The sequence below is a fragment of the Rhinolophus sinicus genome, linkage group LG15, assembly GCF_036562045.2.
Source record: "Rhinolophus sinicus isolate RSC01 linkage group LG15, ASM3656204v1, whole genome shotgun sequence".
In the NCBI taxonomy this organism is placed as follows: Eukaryota; Metazoa; Chordata; class Mammalia; order Chiroptera; family Rhinolophidae; genus Rhinolophus; species Rhinolophus sinicus.
This window is the reverse complement of record NC_133764.1, coordinates 4,239,507-4,265,663: the sequence shown is the minus strand read 5'-3', so window position 1 is coordinate 4,265,663 and position 26,157 is coordinate 4,239,507. Positions and strand designations below refer to the sequence as shown.

Here is a 26,157-nt window from a genome sequence, read left to right as displayed (position 1 = left end):
ACTGCTAACCAATTTTCTATAAATCCAAAGCATAAACTAACTCCTCTGCCAATTTGGGGAGAAAGAAAGCATTGATGAAGGGTAAGCGTATGTAGGTTCATTACAAACATGTCACACACAAATATTCAACCTCAGGAATAATCAAAGTAATGAAAATAACGACATACTAATAACCCTTTATCATAACAGCAAAAAGTGAAGAGAACGATTTGCTGAGGAGCATGTCTAGAAATAGATTCTCTTTTATCCTGAAGGTAGGAATGTTGATTTGGTACAACCATGCTACAGGGTAAAACGTCAACATACCAGAGCCTTTCAAATACGTATAACCCAGAAATGTCACTTCTAGAAATATTTTTATTGATATATAATTGCTATATAACATTATATTGGTTTTAGGTACTCCACATAATGATTTGATATAGGTACATGTTGCAAAATGATTACCACAATAAGTCTAGTTAACAACTATCACCATATACAGTTATAATTTTTTTCTTTTGATGAGAATTTTTAAAATCTACTCTCTTAGCAACTTTCAAATATCCATTACAGTATTGTTACCTAAAGTCACCATGCTGTACATTACACCCTCAGAACTAAAAATATGGAATGCTTCACGAATTTCCAAGTCATCTTTGCACAGGGGCCACATGAATCGTCTGTATCATCTCTCTTTCACTCCAATATTAGTATGTGTGCTGCTGAAGCAAGCACTCTAGAAATTTCCCTAAGGAAATAATGCACTCAAAGATGTATATGTGAGGACAGTCATTTTCAGCTTTATTTATGCCAATCACTGATAAACTGGAAACAGCCTAAATGTCCAAAAGTAAAGAAAAAAATAAGTAAATTGTGGTACATTTATAAAAGTAATCCATATAACATGCAAACTCATATTGTAGAAGAATGTTTTCACAAGCAGTGTTTTTGATATATTATGAAGTAAAGTATCAGACATACTATTCAGGCAGTATGTGTGTAATGTCATTATTTAAATACATAATTTTTTTATCTACATGACTAGAAGAATATTGGAAGGACTAACAGTAAATTGTTACCATTGGGCGTCTCTGGGTATGGGTGACATTTCTTTGATGTAATAGGATATCAAACGAGACTCTCACTGTTGACTTGAGATTTTAGCTCAGGCACCAATGGCCCAAAATATCACCTGATGTGCTCCATACCTTGTTGTCCTATAAGAGATGGCTAAGAACTCGTGCCAGAAATAGTGGAGGCCTTTTGTGGAGGGCTGGGTGTTCAGAGTATGTGGCTCCATCCCAACCCACTCCTCACCCTGGAAGGAGCACAGGAAGATGCTTCCTGCTGACCTTAAGCCAAGTAAGAGGCATTTGGTGGGGACCACTTAGGACATAGAGCCTGAATCTGATTCACACCTGAAGAATCTAAAAGTCAAAGTAGGTACATGTTGCTGCTCTTACTAAGTGCTAAGAGAGGGGCCTACTTTGGGGGTGACCAGCCCCAGAGGAGAGATCCATTTGGGATTCACTTTACAAGAGGGAGGGGTCAGGAGTGTGGGAGGGAATACAAGGGAACTTTCTGAGGTGACGAAAATGTTCTTTACCTTGACTATCGTTATGGTTACCTAGGCATAGGAACTTGTCAACATTTGTCAAAATGTACACTTATACCAACTGTGTATTATGATAGGTGAATTTCACCTCAATAAAGTTGATTATTTGAAAAGGGAATGACTGGAAAAGATCGTGAACTGAAGATTTCATGCAAGGTCCTGGCAAAGAAACCACTAACAAAGCAAGTTTAACAGGCAGTGGTAATGAAAACGATAAGCTGTCTTCAGCTTGCACCCCAGAGCCCTGGGCATCCAATACACAGAGGCAACACTCTGCTTTCTGATTACCTGTGTTTTCTAGGTTCTCTGCATCAATCAGTTATTATTTTCATAGTTAGAAAAATAAGTATCAAATATTCCTTTACAAAAGAATACAGGCTGTAAGTGTCAAGGCCTGACTGCAGAACATGCATACTGAGACTTGTCCAAAGCAGGGTGTGTCACTGACCTTTCCACATCTTCTCACGTCTTCTGTTCTAATCTGTAAGCGGCATCATTTTGAAAGAAGGGAGAATGAATTAAATGACATCAAAGTCATAGATGGGGTGTGTGTCTGACTTACGTCGCATCGACCCTCTCCACTCCGCGAAAGTAGCTGATGCCTTCTGATGTGTTCCGCAGGTGGTGGCATTTATCGTCGATCTGGTAAGCTGTCTGTTTATCACTCAGGTCCTTCTCCAGCTCGTGCTGGGCAGCTCTGCTGGCTCTGTAACACACAGTGAGGAAATGGAGCTTCAAGTTTGGGTAACAATTTCATATAGCCCTTCTGTGATGGGACCCACCCATTACTGCTCTCCGGCTCTCTCCTCCTTTACACAATGTCCAACTCCTCAATTAAAAGGAGCCTTCCCTGGAGGTGTCCATACATGTGAGGAATCAGAACCCTTCCCACACTGACCTTTTCATGGGGTGGGGTGGGTGGGGCTTAGGGAGAAGAGGTGTAGATAGACAAAAGTCAGGTGTCTAGAGCCCCAGTCCTGGGGCGTATCTTCCTAACACACAAACTGTTCCATATAGAACACTGGTTAAGAGTAAGCTGTCCACATCTCTTGTCTTTTTTTCCTTGTTCCTTTTCCTCTTCTACATTATAACCCCTTTCTCCGCCATTCTTTGGTTGCTATTCCCTGAGAAGTTATGAGGCATTTATAGCCCAGCTTCCCTCCATCCGTAGGAGACCTCAGTTTGTGGTCATGCCAGGCCTGAGAAGTTGGCCAGGAAATAGAAACCAAGGGTCAAAATTAACCTCTGAGGCAAAAGTCAGAGAAGTCCTGGGAAGGAAAAGGCCCGGTGAGCTCTGAGATGCATGGTGTTTACTGCCCTGCCAAGTAGAAAGGAGACCCAGCTGCTCACTACCGAATATACGTCCTGAGGGGTGGGCATGGGTGACGGGTGAGCCATATCTTTACTCATGGAGTAGTTCATTCAACAAATAATTATTGGATACCTGCTACATGCCAGGCACTGTTCTACAAGCCTGCAATGCATCAATGGACAAAACAAACATCTCTTCCTAAATGAGCTTTTATACATCCTACTGGGAGGAGACAGGTAATACCCACAAGGAAGCAAATCATGTGATTTGTTAGCAGAACAATGCAGAAAACAAAGCAGGAAAAGGGGTCTAGGAGTGTGAGCGATGATTTCAAATAGGATGGTCAGGGGTGTGACTCCTTGAGGAGGCGATGTTTGAGCAAAGATTTGAAGGAGGAGAGCAGAGCATGCAGGGCCTTGATGGACATTGGGAGGAGTCAGGCTTTCTCCCGAGTGGAATGGGAGACCACTGACTTGCAATTTTAAAGGATTCTGGTGCCGGGTTGAGAACAGACTGCAGGGGACAGGGACACCCATTAGCAGACAGGTGCAGTTACCCAGGTAAGAGATGGTGGTAGCTTTGGACCACAGGGGTAGCACTGAAGGAAGTGAGAAGAGCTCAGATTCTAGATATGTTTTAAAGATGGAACCAAGATACAAAGAACACACACACACACACACACACACACACAGTGGAATACTATTTAGCAGTAAAAATAAATAACAAAATTTTGTCATTTGTGACAATATGGATGAACCTAAAGGGTATTATGCTAAGTGAAATTTAAGTCAGAGAAAGACAAATACCATATTATTTCAATTATATGTGGAATCTGAAAAAAAAAAAAAAGAATAAACAAAGTAAAATGGAAATATGCACACAGAGAACCAGCTGATGGTTGTCAAAATTTCAAAGTACAAATATGTAAGAAGTCAAGAAAAATAGGATAGACTTGTTTTTAAACAGCATGTTAGCTTTTCAGATGATATCATCACTATTAAAAAAAAAATGAAACCAACATAATCTCCCAGGAGATTGTACATCAGTGAGGAAAAAGAGCTGAAGTTGAGTCATTAGTGTAGCAGAATTCCATCAACCAAGGTGGGCTAGGCTGTGGGTAAATAGGTTGAAGTCTGACGTTCCGCTGACACACTGAGCTTCAGTGTCTAAAGATCCACGCGGAGGTACCAAGTAGGTTGTTGAAATTTGGGAAGGACCTAGACACCCCCTAGAAACAAAAATTTGGGAGGCATTATCACATACATAATATTTGAAAAGGAGGACAACTGAATGATCTTAATCATTTCTGTATTCCCAGCACCCAAAAACGGTCTTAGCGTACAGGAGCCAGTCAGTAAAGCCTGCATGGACAGACTGAATAGACTAATTCTAGCCTCGTCTTCTCTTTAACATAGCCTGTGCCTTTGGGTAAGTCAGTTGACCTGTCACCAGAGCTCTCTCCTTACACACACACACACACATACACACACACGCATGTGAAGTGGAAATGAGTGTAAATTCTAAAATAATATACATGTGCAAAGGATGAAAAGTAAGAAGCTGCCTCCGGTTGCTACTTCTGTGTTCAGACTCATGCCTCAGGTTGTGCTGAAACTCTGGGATTAGAGGGCCTTTCTCATTTATGGGCTGGGATCAAAATGCCCCATAGGCTTTCTCTCTTGGGCTGACATCCTCGACCCCCCTTCTGACCTGATGTCAGGCTTTCCAAAGGAAAGTCCTTGAGACAGCATCCCATGGACTACCTTATAGCCCAAGATCGGAAAAAGCTTGGCTGCCACGTTGATAGCTAATGAGACATCATTTTCAGCTGAGCACTGCATTGTTCCTTCCAAGACAAATGGAGTTAAAACCCTCCTCCCATCACCCTCGCTGAACAAAGCCCAGGCATCATGATGTTAGTGACCCAGGCTCCCACAAATCCGGGGGAAGCCACCCCAGGAAATGAGGTAAGCATTTTGCCCACTGTGTGTTCAAGGAAAGCCAAGCTCTTTAAAGGATCACCAACAAAGATTCTGAACAAGTGCACATGCAGAGACAGAGCCCTGCATGAGGCCCAGACCGAGGCCATTTGTAATGGGGGCTGATATGAAGATATGGCTGTTCCAGGGTGGAACAATCCAGGCCAAGAAGAGCAAAGGACACGGAAGATGGGCAGCAGATTCTAGATTATGAAAAAAAATAGGAACTGGACAAGAAGAAAACAGAACAGAAACAATTATTTGAACTGCACTAAAGTGTGTTTCTGAAATTCCTAGGGAGCAGAAACCAGAAATTGATGTTGGAACTGTACTGCCTGGTATTTATAGCTTACGTAAATTGTACAGTTAACCAAACCATGAGCTGAGAGTCATCCTTAACCTTTCGCCTATCCTCACCAGTCTCTGAATTAAAGAGTCCTTCCCATCAGATCTGGTATGGCAGCCATCTGAACCTCACCCAACCCTCACAGCTTCAATCCTGATGGGCAGGGTGGGAAAACTAAGGAAGAAATAGTGATACCTTTATCACACATATTCCTTTGGGTGTATCACACATGATCCTCGACAACATTCGTGGAAACAGAATCATTATTTCCTTTGTGTAATATCAACACAACTTCTTCCCATGGCCACAACTGAACGAATACTGATCTTTCTATTCAGGTTACGCAGCAGGCTCAGCCAATACTTTTACTATGTTGACAGCTGTGGTCGTGACTTTAGACCTTCCTTTGATTATTATTCCCCCTTCCCAAATCCCCACCATCATATCAAGTACCTACTATCTCCTATTGCCAAGAAAAGAGGAATGTGTGTTCTGGTAGCGAATAAGGCGGGTGAGCAATTACAATGCACTGGATGCGTGAATGCTGAGATGGTGCAACCAGAGCATGAAGGACAGTGTACCAGGGCTGCGGGAAAACCAGGGAAGGCTGAGTCTTTACAGAGGGAAGGAAAATAAACATAAACGTGAGCCACAATTCATTACTCTTCTAACTATTGGGCTGAACATACACAAGTCAATCTCTTATCAAAGAATAAGTCTTTTGAGTTAAAAGAAACCTTAGCCATATTCCAAGTTAGAGCAGAAATCCTTTCTATGGAATCTCAAAATTATTTCTTTAAATTAAAATTTCAAGCAAATACTCCAAGTACTCATTTAAACCTCTAAATAAAAACGTGTGTGTGTGTGTGTGTGTGTTTCTTACATAAAAATCCTTATATAAGAAGCTAAGAGAAATCTGAATGGAAGGCATAAAAGTACAGTTTCATGATTAGATTTTAAATTGTATAGAGAGGTAAAGCTCTTACGCAAGTTGGGCAATGGCCTTATCCAAATGTAGCTTCATCCTTTCTTGACAACTCAGAATAATATCAACTTCCTACTCAATTGAAAAAAATACACATTAATGTTTTCATTTATTGAGTATAACATTCAAAAACAACAATGTAACAAAACATCTATGAAGGAAAACTTTGTTTCTGGGAAAATTGTAAAGTAAAACAACAAGACAACTTTACATCCACTTATTTACATATATGCCCCCATGACATATATGTCCCCATGACATGGCAATCTAAATATTATAGGGCTATAGGGAAATTATATAATTGAATAAATTGGGATAGGGGTAAAATTCTAAGGTTTTTCTTTATTTTTATCTCTGTCCTAAATAAACAAACATATAAATAAATAAAATTCTGGTGATGTGCAAGGCGGAATTTAATGCATGGCTTCTTCTGTATTAACTATTCTTCCAAGACAAAGTCAATCAGGGAGGAGAAAAGAGCAGCCAAAAAGGGACTTCTCTCCCACAGTGCATGTAACCTCCAACAGACTCAGTTTTACGGTCCAAACAGAGGCTGTCTTCCCCTCCCCTCTGTCCTGACTATGCCCTGCAGCCCAGCTCCTAGACTCATACAAACACATTTGCTAGCCACTCTGCCCTACCTGAGCACACACATAGCATTTTGATGCTGCTAGGATGTATACACTATTACATAACGTGTTGTGTCAGAGATTTTTTTAAAACAAACATTTACTTTCCTCCAAAATTCGTATTCACATTAGAAAATCTAGGAACTCAAAATAGCATCAAGAAGACATTTAAAAAGTGCACATAATCATTGTTAACACTTTTTCAAGTGAAAAGTAATCATACAGTGCATAATGTTTTGTGTTCTGCTTTTTCATTTTAAACTTGAACGTTTTCCCATGACATGAAACAGTACTGTGATGAACAACCTCAATAAATATTTAGATACCACCAAAGGGTATGCTGGTTTTAAGGTTTTGACAAGTATAGCCAAACTGCCCTTCAGAAAAGTTGTACCCATTTACAATAATAAATGAGTGTGAGTTTCCTCACCTCGCACACCAAGTGGCTATATAACTCCTCTCAATCTCTGCCAGTGTGATGAGAGTCCCCCCAAAACAGCACATTTGCTCAAATTTGCAGGTTAATATTTTGACTGTGTATTTTCTCATCATTTGACTTTCTTCTTTTGTGAACCAACTGTTCATATGCTTGTCCACTTTTTTCTGTTGTTTTTTTCTTATTAACTTATGTGTTCTTATATTTAAAAGCCTGTACTTTCCCAAGATACATGTCATATATATTTGTTATATATATGTAGATGATAGATAGATAGATAGATAGATAGATAGATAGATAGATAGATAGATAGATAGATAGATGGGTCTTTGTTTTACAGTTTAGCCCTTGCATTGTATTTTGTGCATGGTATTTTTGATATATAGACATTTATGATTTCTATGATGTCAAACTATCAAATAATCAAATATCCCCTTTTGGTTTTTGCCTTTGTTAATTTGATCATCAAGTCCTTCACTCCAATATTAATTATTACCCAACTATATAGTCTTATCTTTTATTCTTTAATTGTTTAACATAAAAATATTGAATATACCTAGGGTTTATTTCAGTGATAACTCTATTGTCTGAGTCTTTGAATTAATGGAGTAAATGAAAAACTAAATTTCCACCATGTTACCAAGGTTCTCCCTGGCCTTACAGGTCGCAAAGATATTCTCACAGTAGGTTGTGCATCCGTCTGCATTTTCAGTGTTGTTCAGTCTTCATCTTTCTCTATGGCTTGTTTTGAGTGTGTAGCTATTTCACTGAGGTATTGGCAGAAGATACATGGAGTACTTTAAAAATGCCACTTCAAACCCCAAAACCTAGTGAGCTTTTATATTATGTGTACACCATGCACACAGTAGGAATTCCTAGGACTTTTAGTGAAAAAAATTTACATTTAATGAGACTCTGGTTATAAAAAATTACTCAACAATAGATTTTATATTAAAATTTAAAAGTTATATGGTGAAGGTCAGATGGTTGGAGGCAGAAAAGTCTAAATGCCTAAAACTGAAGACTTTTGTGACTGTCCCCAATGTTAACTTATCTATTAATCTGCGCTCAAAGGTTCATTTGGCTTCAAAGTCCAAGGAGTTAGCATGGTCTCGAAGTACTATGAATATAGATAGAATCCCGATCAATTTCCCAAGAGAAGCCATTCTGTAAGAATTTGGTGAATATCACTGACTGAATATAACAGCCAACAGAATTCATGAGAAAATATTTCATTCCACCCACATTTTCCAAAAGTAGGCCTTTTAAGGCTACTTTTTTATAGTGTTCATTTAGTTATTCTAAAAATTGAGACCATTGTGGTAAAAATAAAAGATGTGCTAATATTACCTTGAGTAGACTACAGGACAATTCACTACTTGAATTAATTGGCAATGACTAAGTCACCCCCTCAAATGGTGAAGCATTACTCTAATTGCAGACTCAGTTATTTTGAGGTAAAGCAGCCTCTGCTACTGACCTAGAAAAATTCATCTCCAAAGCAGTGGTTCTTTTTTTTTCATTGTTCTATTGAGATGTAATTCACATACAACAGAATTTATGTATTTAACTGTACAATTGGGTGTTTTTTCAGTATATTCACAGAATTGTGTAGCCATCACCATAACCAATTATAAAACATTTTCATTTCTCCCCCCCTCCCTCCCAAGAAACACCATACCCCTTATCTGTTACCCCCAATTTCCAATCCTCCTAGGCAACCACTAACCTACGTTCAGTCTCTATTGATTTCCCAAATGTGGACATTTCATATAAATGGAATGGTGCAATTTGTGGTTCTTTGTGACTGGCTTCCTTCACTTAGCATAATTTTTTCAAGGATCATCCATGTAGTAGAATGTATCAGTACATTCCTTTTTATGTCTGAATAACATTCTATTGTATGGAGAGGACATATTTTACTTAACATTCATCAGTTGACGGACATCTGGGTTGTTTCTAAATGGCTGCTATGAACATTCATGTACGAGTTCTTGTGTGGGCATGTTCTTTCTTTTCTCTTGGGTAAATACATAGAGTGGAATTACTGAATCATGTGGTAACTCTATGTTTAACCATTTTCCAAGCAGCTACACCATTTTACATTCCCACCAGCAGTAAATGAGGGTTCTAATTTCTCCACATTCTCACCAACACTTGTTATTATCTGTATTTTTGAGTATATCCATCCTAGTGGATGTGAAGTGGTAGTTCATTGTGGTTTTATTTGCATTTCCCTGATGACTAATGTTGTTGAGCATTCTTTCTTATGCTTATCTGCCAGTTGTGTATCCACTTTGGAGAACTCTCTATTCGGATCCTTTGCCCATTTTTTAATTGGGTTGTTATTTGTTTGTTTGTTTATTTATTTATTTTTGAGTTGTAAGAGTTCTTCACATTTTCTAACATATGATTTGCAAAGATTTTATTCCATTCTGTGATTGCCTTTTCACTTTATTGATGATGTTCTTTGAGGCATCAAAATTTTTCATTTTGATGATGTCCAATTTATTTTTTTCTTATGTTGTTTATGCTTTGTGCTTTTGATGTCAGATTTAAGAAACTATTGCCTATTCCAATGTCACAAATATTTATGCCTATGTTTTCTTCTTAGAGTTTTACAGTTTTAGCTCTTACATTTAAGTCGTTCATCCATTTTGACTCAACTGTTTTTATATGTTGTGAGATACGGGTCCAACTTCAGTCTTTTGCATGTAGATATCCAATTGTCCCACTCCCATGTGTTGAAGAGAATAGCCCTTTCCCATTGAATAGTCTTGGCACCCTGGTTGAAGATTAATTGATCATAAATATGAGGGTTTATTTCTGGATTTTCAAATGCCATTCCATTGATCTATATATTTATCCTTAAGTCAGTACCACACTGTTTCATGTGTTGGAGCTTCGTAGTAAGTTTTGAAATCAAGAAGAGTGAATCCTTCAACTTTATTCTTTTTCAATATTATTTTGGCTATTCTGCATTCCTTGAATTTCCCTGTGAAATTTAGGATCTGCTTGCCAATTTCTAGAAAGAAGTCAGCTGGGATTTTCATAGGAATTGTGTTGAATCTCTGAAGCATATTGGGAAGTACTGACATCTTAACACTATTTAAGTCTTCCAATATGTGAACGTACTATGTCAATTTATTTAGATACTCATTAATTTCTATCAATGATATTTTATAGTTTTAAAGAAGTGGTTCTTAACTCTGGTTGTTAATGAGAATTATTTGGGAACATTTTAAAATATCAATGCCTATTCCCCATTCCAGATTTCAATCAGAATCTCTGGATGTGGGACCCAATCACTGATATTTTAAGAAACTTCTAAGCTCCAGCCAGATTTGAGAGCTAAAATAATGGAAACACTGAAGTAACCAAGTTTTTTTTTTTTTTAATAAAAAAAACCTCTTAGAAATACCATAGAGTGTTTGTGGGCAAACTGATAAAGTTAAGCTGTTAGAAGTGGCTTATAATTTACTTCATAGAGAACACCTCAGGATTACTGAGAACAAGAGGCCAAGAAATATTTGCTGATAAATTCCTTCCCATTTAGAACAACAGAAGAGATGACAGATTATTTTAACACTTGTGAGATTCATCAGAGGCTCAAAGAGAAGAAACAACAGAGCTGTTTTTGTTGCAAAGCTCTTTCACTCAGGATGCCATATTCCTAATTACTCAAATGCAGCAGTGGGGACTGTGGCTTTTATAAGTCGATTACATAGGCTCTCTGAAGTGGTGAAAGCTTTCCTGAGTATATTATTTCAACTCATACTGCTTTCAGAGAGCCAGGAGTACAGAAAAGGAAAGAGCAAAGAAAAAACCTTCTGCTTATCATCCTTAATGTAATTGGTCACTAAAAAAAAATCAGTGCAGTGTTAAAAGGGACCCTTGATAACTTCTAAGGATAAAATACAGATGACCAGGTTGCTAGCTAGTCATGTTTACCTTCTTTCCAAGGATCCATTTTTTACCAAGCACCAATCAAAATTAAAAAGGTGGGACCCTACAAAACTGGTTCACGGACAGTTAATGGATTTGCTGCAGCAGAAATTCAGCAAGTCAGAATGGGAAAGATGAGAAGGGGTGAGAGCCAGACAATGGAAGGCCAAAGTAGATTTTTTCCTGGAGGAACTGCGGAGTCAAGGAAGAGTTTTAGCAGACGAGGAAAACTGGCAATCATGTGCAGTACAGATCCAAGTGAAACTGGAGGGGAGGGAAGGTATTTGGGGATTTCACATTAACTAGCTGTGAAAGAGGAAAGGATGGTTTGGAATAATGGTAGGAAAAATGGAATGGAATAGAAAAATGAAACAAATTAGAGGAACAATGTACAGGAGCTGGAAGCTGATGACAGAGGTGGAGGAGGTGACAGTCAGCAAGTCATGCTGTGGTAACTGGAGAACCTTGGAAGTATTAATCGTAAGGGGAAGGCAGAGGAGTAATAGAACCAGCAAACAGTACCACCAATAGAAAGGGAGGACAGAAGGCATCAGGATAGAAGAAACATTCACTTTTAGGCTTCATGAATGTGAACCAAAAAATTAGTTACCAATGTAAATATGTTTGTCAGGTACTTAGGGATGTTCAACTAATGCTTAATAGAGTACCTGGAGTGCGGGGTCGGGGGGCGGGGAAAAGGAGATTAGGAAGGACCTTGGGTATGTAATGACTGAAATCTTAAGGAGTGTCAGAGATCTTGTGGGAGCAAGCGTAGGAAGTAAAGGTTAGCGAACTTAGAACTAAATCATATTTAATTGGTAGAGGTGGAAGAGAGCATAGTGGGGGAAGCAGCATACTAGTGTGATGTAACTACAAGGTTCTGGAAGGCGATTTGGCTATATATCAAAAGCTTTCCAAAGGTATACACCTTTTGACACATCAATTACCTTTTTTGAAATGTGTTCTAAGGAAAAAACTAGCAATACATACAGTTATGAATAATATTTTTGTATACTGCAAAGTTATGAAAATAGGGGAAATAAAGGAGATAGGGAAACAAACTAACTATTTAAAAAGAGAGAATTGATGTTTTTTTTAAATGAAAGCACCTCACATTGTGGAACATTATGTAACCATTAAAATTATGTCTTAAAGGATATCTAATCATATAGGGAAATTACCCCAACATAATTTTTAAATGAATACAGCACTATTAGGGTGGGGAAGGGTTGACTAGGCAGAATCAGAGGATTTTTCGGGCAGTGAAAATACTCTGTATGACATTATAATGATGAATACACGCCATTATACATTGTCCAAACTCATAGGATCTACAACACCAAGACTGAACCCTAAGGGTAAACTATAGACTTCAGATGATTGTGATGTGTCAGTGCAGGTTCATCAATTGTAATAAATGTACCATCTGGTGGGGTGTTGATAATCGAGAGGCTGTGTATGTGTGGGGGCCCAGCAAGGGGCATGTGGGAAATCTCTGTACTTCCTCTCAATATTACTGTAAACCTAAAACTGCTTTAAAAAAATGAAGTCTTTAAAAAAAAATAGCACTGCCTTCCCACATCTATATTTAAGAATAAATAGCACTGAGTATTTAGCCTGCAAAAATAGCACTATTCAAATTTATTTATACAGTATAATTCTAATCTTGAAGACATGTCTTTAAGTTGGGTGATGTCTGTCTAAGTATGATTAATAAAGATACTCCAAAGTTTATAGTGATTTCCAAGTGAACCTCAGGTAATTTTTATCTTTCTTTATCATTTTCTATATATTTCCAATTCTCTAAATGAACATCTATTACTTTTATAACCAAAAAAGAAGGTAAATTTTTTAAATGCTATAAACACTTGATACTACAACTTCTTATTTATAAGTGGCTTTAGGTAATATTTTTTGTATATACACATTAAACACATGTGTGCAATTAAGTTTCTTGTTGAAGCTTTCCCCCCACATTTACCATCAGCAGTTCTTTTTCCACTTCATCATGAACTAGATCGATGCCCATTCTCTTCTCTCGGTGAAACAGACATTCTCGGGCTACCTACAGAGATACAAATAATGGAAACCACTAATATAAACTCTAAAATCAGTGACTAGCATGTCTAAAGATCTGTTTCTAAAACAAGTTAACAAATGCTCACAATACCAACTTTTCAAGCCATTTTGTTGGAAATATAGCATGAAACTGACCGTGACAACTAAGTAAATCCCTGTTTCTTGTTAGTTCTTCAAAGTAGCTTGAAAAAATTTCTAATTTGGAAAGTTGACAAAATGAAGCAGATGACATCTACTTGAACCCCACACATTAGCATCTGAGACAATTACTTGGCATTAATTTCTTTGAGGGAAATACTTCAAAAACCTGAAACATAGTCTTCAAGATATTATTTCCAAATATTTTCTGAGAAGAGTAAGGGAAAAACAAATGATTATCTTTAAAGACATCAAAATATTTGTGTAGCCAAAAACCCAAGCGATTATTTTTAAAGTACCACTTATTGTTTTCCTGATTATAAAAATATTGCCTTACCCACTAAAGAGAAAAAAATATAGAAAAATAGAAGATGATTTAGCCATGCTCATATTACTGAGTTGTTTGTTTGTTTTAACAAATCAGAGGTTATAATGCCCTTATCATTTTATATTATGTTTTTTAGGGTTGACATTAAATGAAGGCCCTATTTATGAAATATTCTTTGAGACAAAGCATATTCATAACTCCAATGGAAAACAACACAGATTGTTAACAATGAATTATGTATGAAAGAATATTATTAATTGTTAAAATACTTTTTTCAAAGACTATTTCCCGACATGAGATATCTGTATAATGTTAACTTTTTCAAATTTTAAAGTGGTATGTACACCGTAATCCAGATATAATATCACTGAATAAAATCTTTAAGTGAATTTCTAATTTTTTAATAGTATACTTTACATTTACTAGAAGGTCAATTAATGGGTTGAGGGGAACTCTGACTATTTTAACATGTATTACTAAATCACTTCCAAGGAAGTTTCTACCCATCCACAGTCCTACCGGCAATATATAAAAGTGTCCATTTTCTGTACTTTTGTCAACTACATGTTACCAGTTTTTATTTTTTGTAAATCTGATAGACCAAAGATAGTTACTTCATTGATTTAATTTGCATTTTTATTATTGAGTTTTAACTTTTTTTTTTCATATATGAGTTGAGCATCTGTAGTTTCTCTTTTGAGATGTATCTGTTTATATGACTAACACTAATTTTAACCAGGAACCTTCTGATACTGTGTTGACAGTAAATGTTCAAACACACAAGAACATCTGGACAAAAAATTACAGAAAAAATTTCAAATTAGACCCAACTCACTGAAAGCAGTCATCACTAAAAGGAGTATTAATGGAAGAAACTAAATCTCCTCTGGAAATTAAGTAAAAGGGTAAGTGGCTATCCTTTCCAGGATAATTTAAAGTAAGTGAGGGTTGGGATGCAGTGGGAGGTAGACTACACCAGGAATCCTCAAAATGAATCAGAGCACAGAAAGTACAGAAGGGCTTCTAATCCCAAAACATAATTCATAATGAGTTAATGTAAAAAGACATCATTAGTGTCTATCAACCTTTCTCAGGATTTCTAGTGGTTGTATGTATTTGTGTGTGCTTGTGTTTAGTGGGGAGGGAGCATAATAAGAAATAACAGTGTGCAGGGGTCGCCGACAAACTCCTCAACCCATTAGACTTCCAGCTCCTTGATTCTCTAAACTCTTCCACTACAGATGTCATAATAAACAACTACAGCAAATGCTTATCACATGAGGAATAAGTCAGACAAACATGAAGAAAAATGGTAAGAGCTTTTATCATCCATACATATTTATATATACCTTCTAAAATAATTTCTGTCATTTTCACATCTTCCAATACTGAATGTCTTCTTTCAGGGGTGGCACATAGAACGAGGCTGCAGAGCCCTTCATACACTCAGAGGGTTAGGGGCAATTTGAGCTCACTCAGAAGCTTGGTCAGAGGCCAGCAACCAACTGAAATGCAGCCTCTACGACCACAACTGGCTTAACCTCAGTCCCATTTCTCTATTCACTCAAACTCATTCCATCTCCTAAGAAGGTCTCATTTGGACCTTGAAATGGAATCATGTCATATGCACAGGAGGCATTTCACGACACAGACTAAAGAAATAGTTGGTTTTGGCTTTTGTTCCTAAATATTATTTATGTTAATCCAGGGACAGCAATGATCAAGCAGCATATTTTAAGAGATGGAAAGATAGCATTTTCACCAGGAAACATTGTATGTCCTAAGGTGTTTCTTTAATTAGCCTCCTTTGTTTTGCATTCAGAACTCTTTCTACTTAAATGGTTGTTCTGTATAATGTATAAAAATGGCAATTGTTTTATCATTACTGAAACCAATTACAAAGTAATTGACGGGCGTTGGCTTCTACAGGAGAAGTAAAACACAGTTCAATAGAAAACATAACCTCAGGAAGTAGCCAGTGGGTTATAACCATTAAGACACAGTGTCATTTATAAGGTCTTATATTTACCTGAAGAGGGGCTTCTGTCTCCATCAAAGCCCTCTCCAATTTTTTCTTAACATCTGTTAGTTCATTTGTCTCTCCAATCATTGCATCCAACTCATGAATGATTTCAGATTTCCAAAACCCTATGTCATTGACACGTTCTCCCAAATTTTGGGTGGAGTCTGCCTGGACTTTTCTCATTTCTTGATATTTGTCTTGAATCAGGCGAGTTGTATCTACCCTTAGTCTTTCTGAATTGTGCCGGGAAGTGTCAGATTCTAGGTAGTTGGTTAAGTTGGACCTATACCAATCATCAGGAGTATACCTTGTGAAGAGAGTGGTTCTGTTGGAGACGAAGGGAAGCATGGTGCTCTCAGACACCTTCTGGGATCTGGTGCAGTACGGGCCCAAGGTCGGCAAGTTGGAGGCGGCTTTGTAGTATGTGCTTGGTCTCCAAGGAAGGCTCAAGCTATGGGTCAAATTGTAGTGGGGGAAGCGGTCCCTATAGCTTGATGTCATGGTACTGATGGCAGGTAGAAAGCTGGTGGATGCTGGTCTAGGGTGCGCGTAAGTGGCCGTTAAAGTAGAACCTAAAAGCTCCATGATTCTCAAATGCTACTTGTAAATCTCTCCTGTTTAAAAGGGTGAAAAACAGGAAAAAATAGACAGTCACATAAATTAATCTTTGGTGGAAATGTACAAATAAAAGGCCACATCCGACTTAGTATGAGCAGCAGTGTTCCCTGACACATAAGAGATTTGTTTGAATTTGATACCCACCTTTACCAGTGATAATGTATTCCAAATTTTTTTTTTTACCTCTGTGTCTCTAGATGTATTAAAAATCATATTTTTAGATTGGTTATTTGAATTTTTAAAACATTTTTTAATTACAAAAAGTAATATTGTAACAAATTCACATTAAGCGCCTGAACTATCCATTTTAACAGATTAAAATCTTGGTTCTGCTATTTACTAGCTGTGTGACATTGGGCAAACTACTTAACCTCTCTGTGCCTCAGGCGCCTCATCTCTAAATTGGGAGTAATAGTACTTACTTCTTTGGATTGTTATGAGCAGTATTAGCAGAGCAAGGGGTTGCTTGGCAGCATCGTGCCCCCCCTCCACGTCATCCTAAATAAACACACAATCCCGGTTACAATGGTGTGGTTGGTAGGCAAACATAGCTCAAGGCCAGTACCTAGATCTGCTTTTCCTGGCAACTTGCCACCTGTAAGCAGCTCCAATATAGACATTCTAGGGCAGCCAGAGGGTATGAGGATTGAGTAAGACAATGCTAAGTATGTGGAATGCTTTGCACAGTTCTGGACACATGGTACATGCTCAATAAATGTCAGCTTTTAAAATTACTAATACAGAGTATATAAAGTGAAAGATAAATATAAATTTCCCCCCCAAAAAAAACACCTGAACTCAGAAGTAGCCACTGTGCACAGTTCATTAATAGTTGTATTTCTCCAGATTTTTCCTGTTCATATACCAACATACGTATTAGTTTTAAACCTACATACATCTACCTATGTACCATTTATACATATGTACAGATATTTTCAATACAAAAAAATGAATTATCTTAATCACTATATTTATCATTCTAGAACATGCATTTTTCAAAATATACAGAGGAGTGCCAAAAAATGTATACACATTTTAAGAAAGGAAAAAACTGTATTAAAATTACGCTGACGGTAACCACTTTGAGCACCTCTTGCAATTGCAGAAGTCAAATGTGACTTATATTCATCTTTTGTTATCAGCATATATTGAGTATTACAATTTTAATATAGTTTTTTCCTTTCTTAAAATGTGTATACATTTTTTGGGGACCCTCTGTGTATTTTGGACTTCTCCCCGTTAGAACATATAGATCCACTTCTTCATTTTTTATTTTTTTATTTATTTTTACCAGTTGAAAGTATTCTATTACTATCTGGAACTTTTGGTCATTATTAGTCCAGAAAGCCAAGGTTGCCTGCCATAGACTATAACATATTTTTCAGCATCTAAACATCACACTGTTTTTGGGTTAATGTCTAGGACCCATTTACTGAAAAGGAAAAATAAAATTAGATCCAATTCTATAGGCTTGCTCAGAAAAAAAAATTATTCAATGATTATTTAAATGGCTATGTCTTGAAGCCTTTGGTACCCAAACCACAAAATAATCTATTTGTAGAATTGTGGTCAAATCTAAATCCACTTGGACCACATGTGATGTAATAGCTGCCCACTGCCAGTGGGATGTCCCACCTGAGCTTAGCTCCCTGACTTTTTCCTGAATTCTTCCTTCCCTTAGCCCTCAAGTACCTATACTGACCACACTCAGAGTATAATAGTAAAAAAGAAACCTTAATAACCACTTGCTGTTCTTCACTTCAGTTTGAAACTTAAACAGTGTTTTTTGAAAAAGCAAATTCAAAGTAACTTGAGACCTTAGGGTCCCTATGGCTACTTTTACTTCCAACTGCTTCCCCAAGCCAAATCTAGAAATAACCCAGTTTTCGTTCAACAAGAAACATCACGTAGGGTTGAACCACTCTTACTTGCCTTTTCTTAATTCTTGACAATAGAGGGTATAAAAGTTAATGTCTCATTTGGTCCTTCAACCAAGGAATTCCAAGTGTAGAATTATATTTACCCTCCATCTATTATATTGAAATCTTGAGGGATCACAACCTGTCAAATACTGTCAAATATTGAACCTTGGGTGATTTACTCCATGTGGCAATGTATGAAGATGTAGAGGTTCAAAAGCCAGAGGAGACATATGCACTGAAAAAAATCAATATAGTTTACAAAAGTATCCAGTGATAGTTCTTTTAATTAGGGATGGGGTATAATCTAGAATCTTGAATCTGAAGCATAAAGGTCAGTTGTTTTTGAAGTTCACAGAAGTACAGTTCCTTACGTATAACAGTAAGTGTCACATGAAAGATAATATTCCACAGCCACAACTGAACTTCTAGCTTCAGTCAGACATCTTTTAAGTCTTTCAGGAAGGCTGAATAAAAGATAACAGCATGGCAATGTGTTGTATTTTTATTCATTGCTGGTAAAAAAAAATTGAGAGTGTCATGTCCTAAGAAATACTCAAAACGGACTTGACTCTGCCTCCAACCAGGATAGAGAAATAAAAACTAGACTCAGCCTCTTACATCTTGAAAAAATTAAACAAGATATATGAAACTGTTTTCAGATATTGGACAAAAAGCAGCACAGAATTCTGATTCCTGAGAGAAGGGAAACAGATAAGATGAGGCCTCTGGTCATCCTGAAATTCTGCCTAGAGGCAATTTCCAAGCAATGCGGAAGAACAGATGAAAACCAAACAGAGCCTGGCAGCATAAATCTACGTAGAGGTCTGCTTGAGTCTTTGCTGAGTAATAGGACGCATGTACATGAAGGGATATTCCACAGACCTTGGCAAAGAATGATGGCAGGATTGTTAGCTCAACAATTTCATGAGCTCACAGAGGGTGAAGAACATTTTGAATTTGCACCAGTCAGAGTGGAGAGTTATTGGTAATCACCTGGAGCCTTCCATGGAGACCTTAGTGAGGTCACACATTAGAGAGGAGGCTGAACTATTTCTAGAATGAAGGTATTGAAAACTCACTCTAGCAAAGCTTAAAAAGAGGCCTCAAAGAGATCAAACTGCTCCACAAGTAATTAAACTGCCTGACAACATCAAGACATTCAAATATATAACATCACAATGCCCAGCATCCAATCAAAAACTTTCAGATATGCCAAGAAGCAGAAAAATGTGACCTATAATCAGGAGGAAAATCAGTCAATTCAAACAGGCCTATGAATAGCAAAGACGTGATGGAACTAGTAAACTAAGTACAAGCATCTACAGGAAAACAAGAACATAATAAAGAGAGGCATGGAAGATTAAAAAAAAAAAAAAAGAACCAAATGGAACTTTACAGATAAAACATACAATGTATACTTGTACAACATATACTTGCATAATTTCACTAGATGGGATTAATAGCAGATGAGACATTGGAGAAGTAAAGATTAGTAAACTCCAATCCAACAAAACCAAAGCAGAATTTTTTTAAAACTGAAAATAAAATAAATAAATAAAATGAGCCTCAGTCATGAATGGTACAATATCAAGTGGTCTAACATCATTGTACTTGAAGTATCATAAAGAGAAGGGAGAAAAACAATTTTTTTTTTAAGACATACTGGCTGTATATTTTCCAAACTCAATGAAAACTGTAAAATGCCTAGGTTTAAGAAGCTCCACACAATTCAAGAGGATAAACACACACCCATACGGGCATGTACACACACACTACCACCACCACTACTATCACCTCAAGACTCATTATAATCATATTGCTGAAAATTCACAATAAATAGGAAACATAAAATCAGAGTAGAAAGACACAGTAGGTAGAAAGGAACAAAGATAAGGATTAGTGCAAAATTCTTGTCAGAAACTATGCAAGTCAGAAGACAATCAAACATCTTTAAAAGGCTGGAAGAAAGAGTAAGACTAGAATTCTATATCCAGTGAAAATATCCTTCAAAGATGAAGGTGAAATAAAATGTTTACATACAAACAAAAGCCAAGAGAATTCATCAGCCGCAGAACTGCACCAAAAAAATTGTAAGAGGAAATTCTTCCGATAAAAGGAAATTATACCAGATGGAAACTTGGGTCTACACAAAGAAATTAAGTGTCAGAAATGGTAATACAAAAAATTTTTTTCTAACTTTTAAATTTATTTAAAAGATGGTTGTTTAAAATAAAACTAATAAAAAATTATTATAGAGGTTATTTTAAAAATAGAAGTAAATTTATATGGTAATAATAGCACAAATGATGGAAGGGCCAAAGTGGAATGTATTATTCTAAGGGTTATATTTTATACCTAAATTGGAATAATGAAATTTAAAAAATACTGTGACGAGTTAAAAAATGCATTTTGAAACTTTAGAGCAGCAGTTCTCAAGATGTGATACAGGAATTCACAGGCTAGCCTAAAACCTTCTCAAGAGGGATAAGGTAAAAATTATTTTCATAGTAAATACTTAGATGCCATTTGCCTTTTTCACTCTCATTCTCTCACAAATTTACAATGGAGTTTTCCAAAGGTGACATATGATATCACAACAGACTGAGTACAGAAATACATATGAGAACCTAGTTACTAAGATAGAAATTAAAGAACTTTACCAAAAATGTAAAACAATGTCACTCTTCTCACTAATTTATTTTTTGTTTCGGAAAACCTAGCTTTCTTAATTAAAAAAAAAAACACACAAGTCATTTATATTACTATATAATGGATTGTTATAGTTATTTTTAAAAGAATTAATAGTTTTAATTTTTTAAATTTCTAATATAATAAATATAAATAGATGTAATCCATATAAACCACAGCTTTTTAAGGTCTTCAACATGACGTCATTTGAGTATAAAGGGGTCCTAAGACCAAAAAATTTTAATCTGTTGACCTGGAGCTATCCCCAAGACAAAAAATAAAACAGAGTTAAAGCTAATAGTAAGCCAATAGTGGAACAAAAAAATTGAAGACTTACAAAAGATATGTAATTAATCCAAGAGAAAAGACAAAAATAAGACAGAGAGAAAACAAATAGCATGATGATAGACACAAACCCAATCATAATAAATGGTTTAACAATCAAATCAAAAGGCACAGATTCTTAGACTGATTTCTACAAAGTAATATTGAACTCTATACTGTCTAGAAAAATATCAAATTTTAAATACAAAACACAAGTAAGTTAAAAATAAAGGTGTAAAAAAAGATGTCATGTAGACACTGATCAAAAGAATACTGAAGTGCCTATATTAACATCAAAACAAGTAGAATTTAGAACAAGAAATATTATCAAAGATAAAGAGAGGAATAGGACAAAGGGATTAATCAAGGAGATACAACAAAATGTAACCATTAACAGAATTTTAAATACATGAAGAAAAACTGGCAAAATAAAATGAGAAATAGACAAATCCACAGTGTAGGTAGAACTTCCACACTCATCTGTCACTACTTGATAGAACAAATAGAAAAGCAGTTAATAGGATATTTGAACACTACTTACATCTAAAAACTCCACCAAAAACGTCAGATTACACACTATTTTCAACTGGACAGAGAACATGCACCAAGGTAGACTGTATTCTGAAGCATAAAACAAGTCTCAAAACCTTAAAATATTGAAATCATGCAGAGTATGTTCTCTGACTATATCAGATTTAAATTAAAAGTCAATAATGGAAAGGTATTTGGAAAATCCTCAAATAGTAGCAAATTAGACAACCCACTTCTAGATCAATGAAGAAATCACATGGGAAATAGGAAAATATTTTGAAATGAATGAGAGTGAAAACATACAAAATATAAAAATTGTGAAATGCAGCTAAATAGTGTTTAGAGGCAAGTTTATAGCTTTAAATGCCTATATTACAAAATAAGAATGAGCTAAAATCAAAAATCTACACTTTCATTTTAATGGCTAGAAGAACAGAAAGCAAAATAAACCCAAAGTAGAAGGAAATAATAAAAAGAGAAAAATAAATGAAGTAGAAATTGGATAAATGGGGGGCGGCGGGAGGGGGCAAGGAATGAAACCCTAACAGTAAAATTGATAAACCGCTTGCTAGATTGATCAAAATAAAAAGAGAGGACAAATTACTATTAAAAGGAATGAAAGAGGGAATATTACTACAGACCGTGCAAACACTAGAAAATTAATGAAGCAATATTACCAACAACTTTATGCAATATTACCAACAACTAATAAAAGAAATTTGACATCGATGAAATGGACAAATTTCTTTAAAGATGTAAATAACCAAACTGACTAAAGGAGAAACAGATAACTGAATAGCCCCATAGTAGTTAATGAAATTGATTCTATAGTTTAAAATCTTTCTTTAAAGAAAATTTCAGGCCCAGATGTGTTCACTGATGAATTCCACCAAACATTTCAGGAAGAAATAATACCTCAATTTGTAAAAGCTTACAGAGTCCTTTGGTGCTTTGCCTTTTATAGTGTTTAAATTATTCTCTTAAGCCTAACTCAGCCATGTCCTAAAAGGCTATGTGTGACACCTACTGAGATAATTAATTGTTCCTATAAATATTTCATATTTACAAGTAAACCAAACATATTCTTTGAGGAAATGACTGAAAATAGCTTTGGAATAATCCATCCCCTAAATCATGTAACTGCTTTTTATTATTCTTTTAGTCATGACCAAAAAGCATTTTAAGAAATGAGACATGTGCTACAAAGTCAAACACAGTGTTTGACTATGTTAATTTAATGTGGGGTCAATAGTTATCCACATTCTTGAAAAATGTTATGATAGTCTCCTATAAATATTAACATGATAAAAGTATAATAAATCATGCAGAGATTTTAAGTACTAGAAAATTCCATTTACAATCCAAAAGGTAGCCTCAAGTTGGATAAACATATTTTACAGGCAAATTTAGGCAAGACTTTAAGATCACAAATATTTCAAGGTTTAAAAATCTATAGATCATTTTCTGCAGAAGACATGACAAGTACAGCGAGTCTCCACAGCTTGTTCCACACCCGGCTCAGGTAAGTGGCAAACATAATCTGGAAATGACTACGTATAAACCCATTAGTTCGTTTGATCATATCCATTTAATTACTCATAGTTTCACACTGGAACAGAAATAAAACACTGGCCCCAACATATTAAGTACCAGAATTAGAAGAAATTTTATCAGACTTCAATATTTAAGTAATTTATCTTTATGCATATATTAAATAAGAATTCAGGAAAAGTTGAATAGTCTTTCTTCCAAACAAGGAAAGTTTGATAAGAAACTCTCTTCATTGATAGTGGAAGTATAAATTACTACAAATTAGAGAGCTGTGTGGCAGTATTCGGTAAAGTTGAAAAAGCATATTCCCTATGATTCAGTAATTCAACTTTTTGATATCTACCTAGAGAAACATAAGTATGTATACAAATAGAATGTACAAGGATATGTTTCTAATCAGTTTTAAAAGGAAACAGCCTAAAAGTCCATCAACAGTGCAACAATGCAAAAGTCCAACGCATGCATAGTTTGTGGTAAATTCATTCATACAAGAATGTTCATACAACAGCTAAATGAATGACCTACAGCATGTATAGCATGGTATCATTATGTGAACTTTAAAAATAACTCTCTATATATTGCGTTTTAGATAAATTCATAAATAGTAAAACTATAAAAATATGCAGAATATAAGAAAGCACTAAAATTCTGGTAGGCGGGTACAGGTGGGGAACGAGAGAGAGAAACAGGATTCCCAAGGGTACATAGGAGGCCTCCTGTGTGCTTGTAACAGTTTTTGTTATTTTAAATGAGGTGTGGGTACATGGATACTTGAACACTCTATGGGGTGAAATATTTCATTTTAAGTCAGAAAAAGTGGAATATTTGATCAGATACCACAAAACACTTTGCCTATTAGTAAAACTTTGTGCTTGCTCTTTTAGCAATGACCAAATGAGTAATTCTACCCATTTAGAAAATGTTTATTTATCTAGAAAATCATCTAGATAAATAAGCATCTAGAGAGAAATCATAAAGGGGCTTTTCTGAACTGCCCAAGTACAAGTGAGAGCTTCACAGCCAGAGTTCAACAGAAATGGCCACGGGCGGTAAGCAAACACCTGCCTTTCCTGAATCTCGGGAACTCTGTCTGGACCTCCAGGTGATTGTCCTGCCCTCCCCTTGGCTGCACTTGGAAGACCAGAGCTAAAGGAGCAGGAAGAACAAGGAACAGTGTTCAGTGGGAAAGCACAGCACTGCTAACAGGTGTCCTAAACTATGCCAGTTAGCAGAGGGTCGGGGGTTCCGACGCCCCTTTCCCGGTTCCGCATTTAGAAAGAACTTCTCAATCCTTGAAAAGCCTCAGAAACGTAAATTACAAAGGCACGGACTGTGTAGAGGTGCCTGTGGGTTCGTAGGGTTTTTATTTCGGAGGGTGGAAGTAAAGAAGTGAAGATGGGAGTAGGAATTCCGGGGTTTCCATGACCTCACCCCGAATTCTGAGGTCAACGTTGTAGCCCTGGTTGGAGAAGGGGACCTTACAGGAGTTGTCCCAGCGGAGAGCCAGCGAGACCACTCACCTGTCAGGGGGTGCCGGGCGAGGGGCGGGGCAGGGGCGGCTAGCTGGAGGGGTCTCAGACGCACCACCTACCTCCCGCAAAGGCTCGGACCCCACGGGTAGGGCCCTGGCCCCGCCTTCTGTGACGTCAGCGACTACGGACCAGTCAACGGCCGCCCCTGCCGGCTCGCCGGGAGCCGATTGGCCGGTGGGAAGAGAGGCGGGCGCGCGCAGCTGGAGGAACGGGTTGCCATGGACGCTCTCGTGCTTAGTAACCACGGCCCTCCGGGAGACCTGCTTGATCTGGGAGGTGAAAAGGGTGAAGGGTAACGCAAGCGAGAAGCCGCGGTGATTCCCACGCCCCTCCCTCCCCGCCTTTCTTCTGACACCTGATTCGGAATTCTTCCAGCTGCTCAAAGCTTGGTGACCCATTCTAAGGTCCAGGATGCTGACATTGTCGCCACATTTACACCTGTCTTCTGCCCCACAGAGCTCTCATGATGGGATTATACAGCGATCTTCCCCTACTTCCTCACGCTAAGGAAAAAAATTGGGGCTTCCCCTTTCTCTTTAGCCAATATTTCTGTAAACAGTAGTTCTTACTATTTCCACCGGGCGCTGGGCCACATATCTTATATACATCACTGATCGTCCATGCAGCCTCTTTACAACTGTGTAGTAGGAGTTTACATTTCACCTGAGGAAACTCAACTTGGAGTTCATTGGCTTTGGCAAGGCCACCCAAACCATAAGTGGCAGAGAGGTCATACTAAAATTCAGATTTATCCAACTTCAAGACACTCTTTCCTCCAGAGAGGAGTCTAAATGTGTGAACAGCAGGAAAACTCGGGAGTTCCTCTTAATACTAAAGAGAATAAAGCCCTCAGTAATCATTCTCGGTGTGTCTGGGAACTGCTGTGTGACACTCCATTGAAGAGTGACAGTCACTGGGGACTTGCTGCCAGGATGAGGCAGTCTGGCCAGCCCCTAACAGTCTTTGGTGAAGTGACTACAGGTTGGGGGCCTCAGCTTTGCCATTTCAGAAATTCAGTTCTGTTTGTTTTCCGGGTTTATTAGAGGCTAACTCAGGCTAACTGAACTCATGGGAACCTGAAGTAGAGAAGCTGGAATGCCACTGCAACGGGTTTACATAAAAGCAACACAGTACCTCTGACAATGGAGACAAACCCAGAATATTTTCCCCCAGTAGGAAAACTACAGACAACAT

The 26,157-nt window shown here is 37.1% G+C and overlaps 1 protein-coding gene and 1 pseudogene across 2 annotated transcripts in view; both read right to left on the bottom strand.

The window, feature by feature from the left end:
* Positions 1 to 25,129, bottom strand: part of TEKT3 (tektin 3) — a 39,571-nt gene extending 14,442 nt beyond the window's left edge. The window contains exons 1-5 of one of the 2 annotated variants that reach the window (XM_019712519.2): positions 25,023 to 25,129; positions 15,804 to 16,411; positions 13,211 to 13,294; positions 6,221 to 6,291; positions 2,160 to 2,303 (exon numbers count right to left, since the gene is read on the bottom strand). In XM_019712519.2, coding sequence (XP_019568078.2) covers positions 2,160 to 2,303; positions 6,221 to 6,291; positions 13,211 to 13,294; positions 15,804 to 16,382 — 878 coding nt within the window. In that variant the 5' untranslated portion in view covers positions 16,383 to 16,411; positions 25,023 to 25,129. Of the gene's footprint in view, positions 1 to 2,159; positions 2,304 to 6,220; positions 6,292 to 13,210; positions 13,295 to 15,803; positions 16,412 to 24,951 lie in introns of both variants that reach the window. The other variant, XM_019712518.2, reaches the window with a different exon arrangement.
* LOC141569025 (U6 spliceosomal RNA) lies at positions 602 to 717 on the bottom strand (annotated as a pseudogene).
* Positions 25,130 to 26,157: the final 1,028 nt, after the last annotated feature.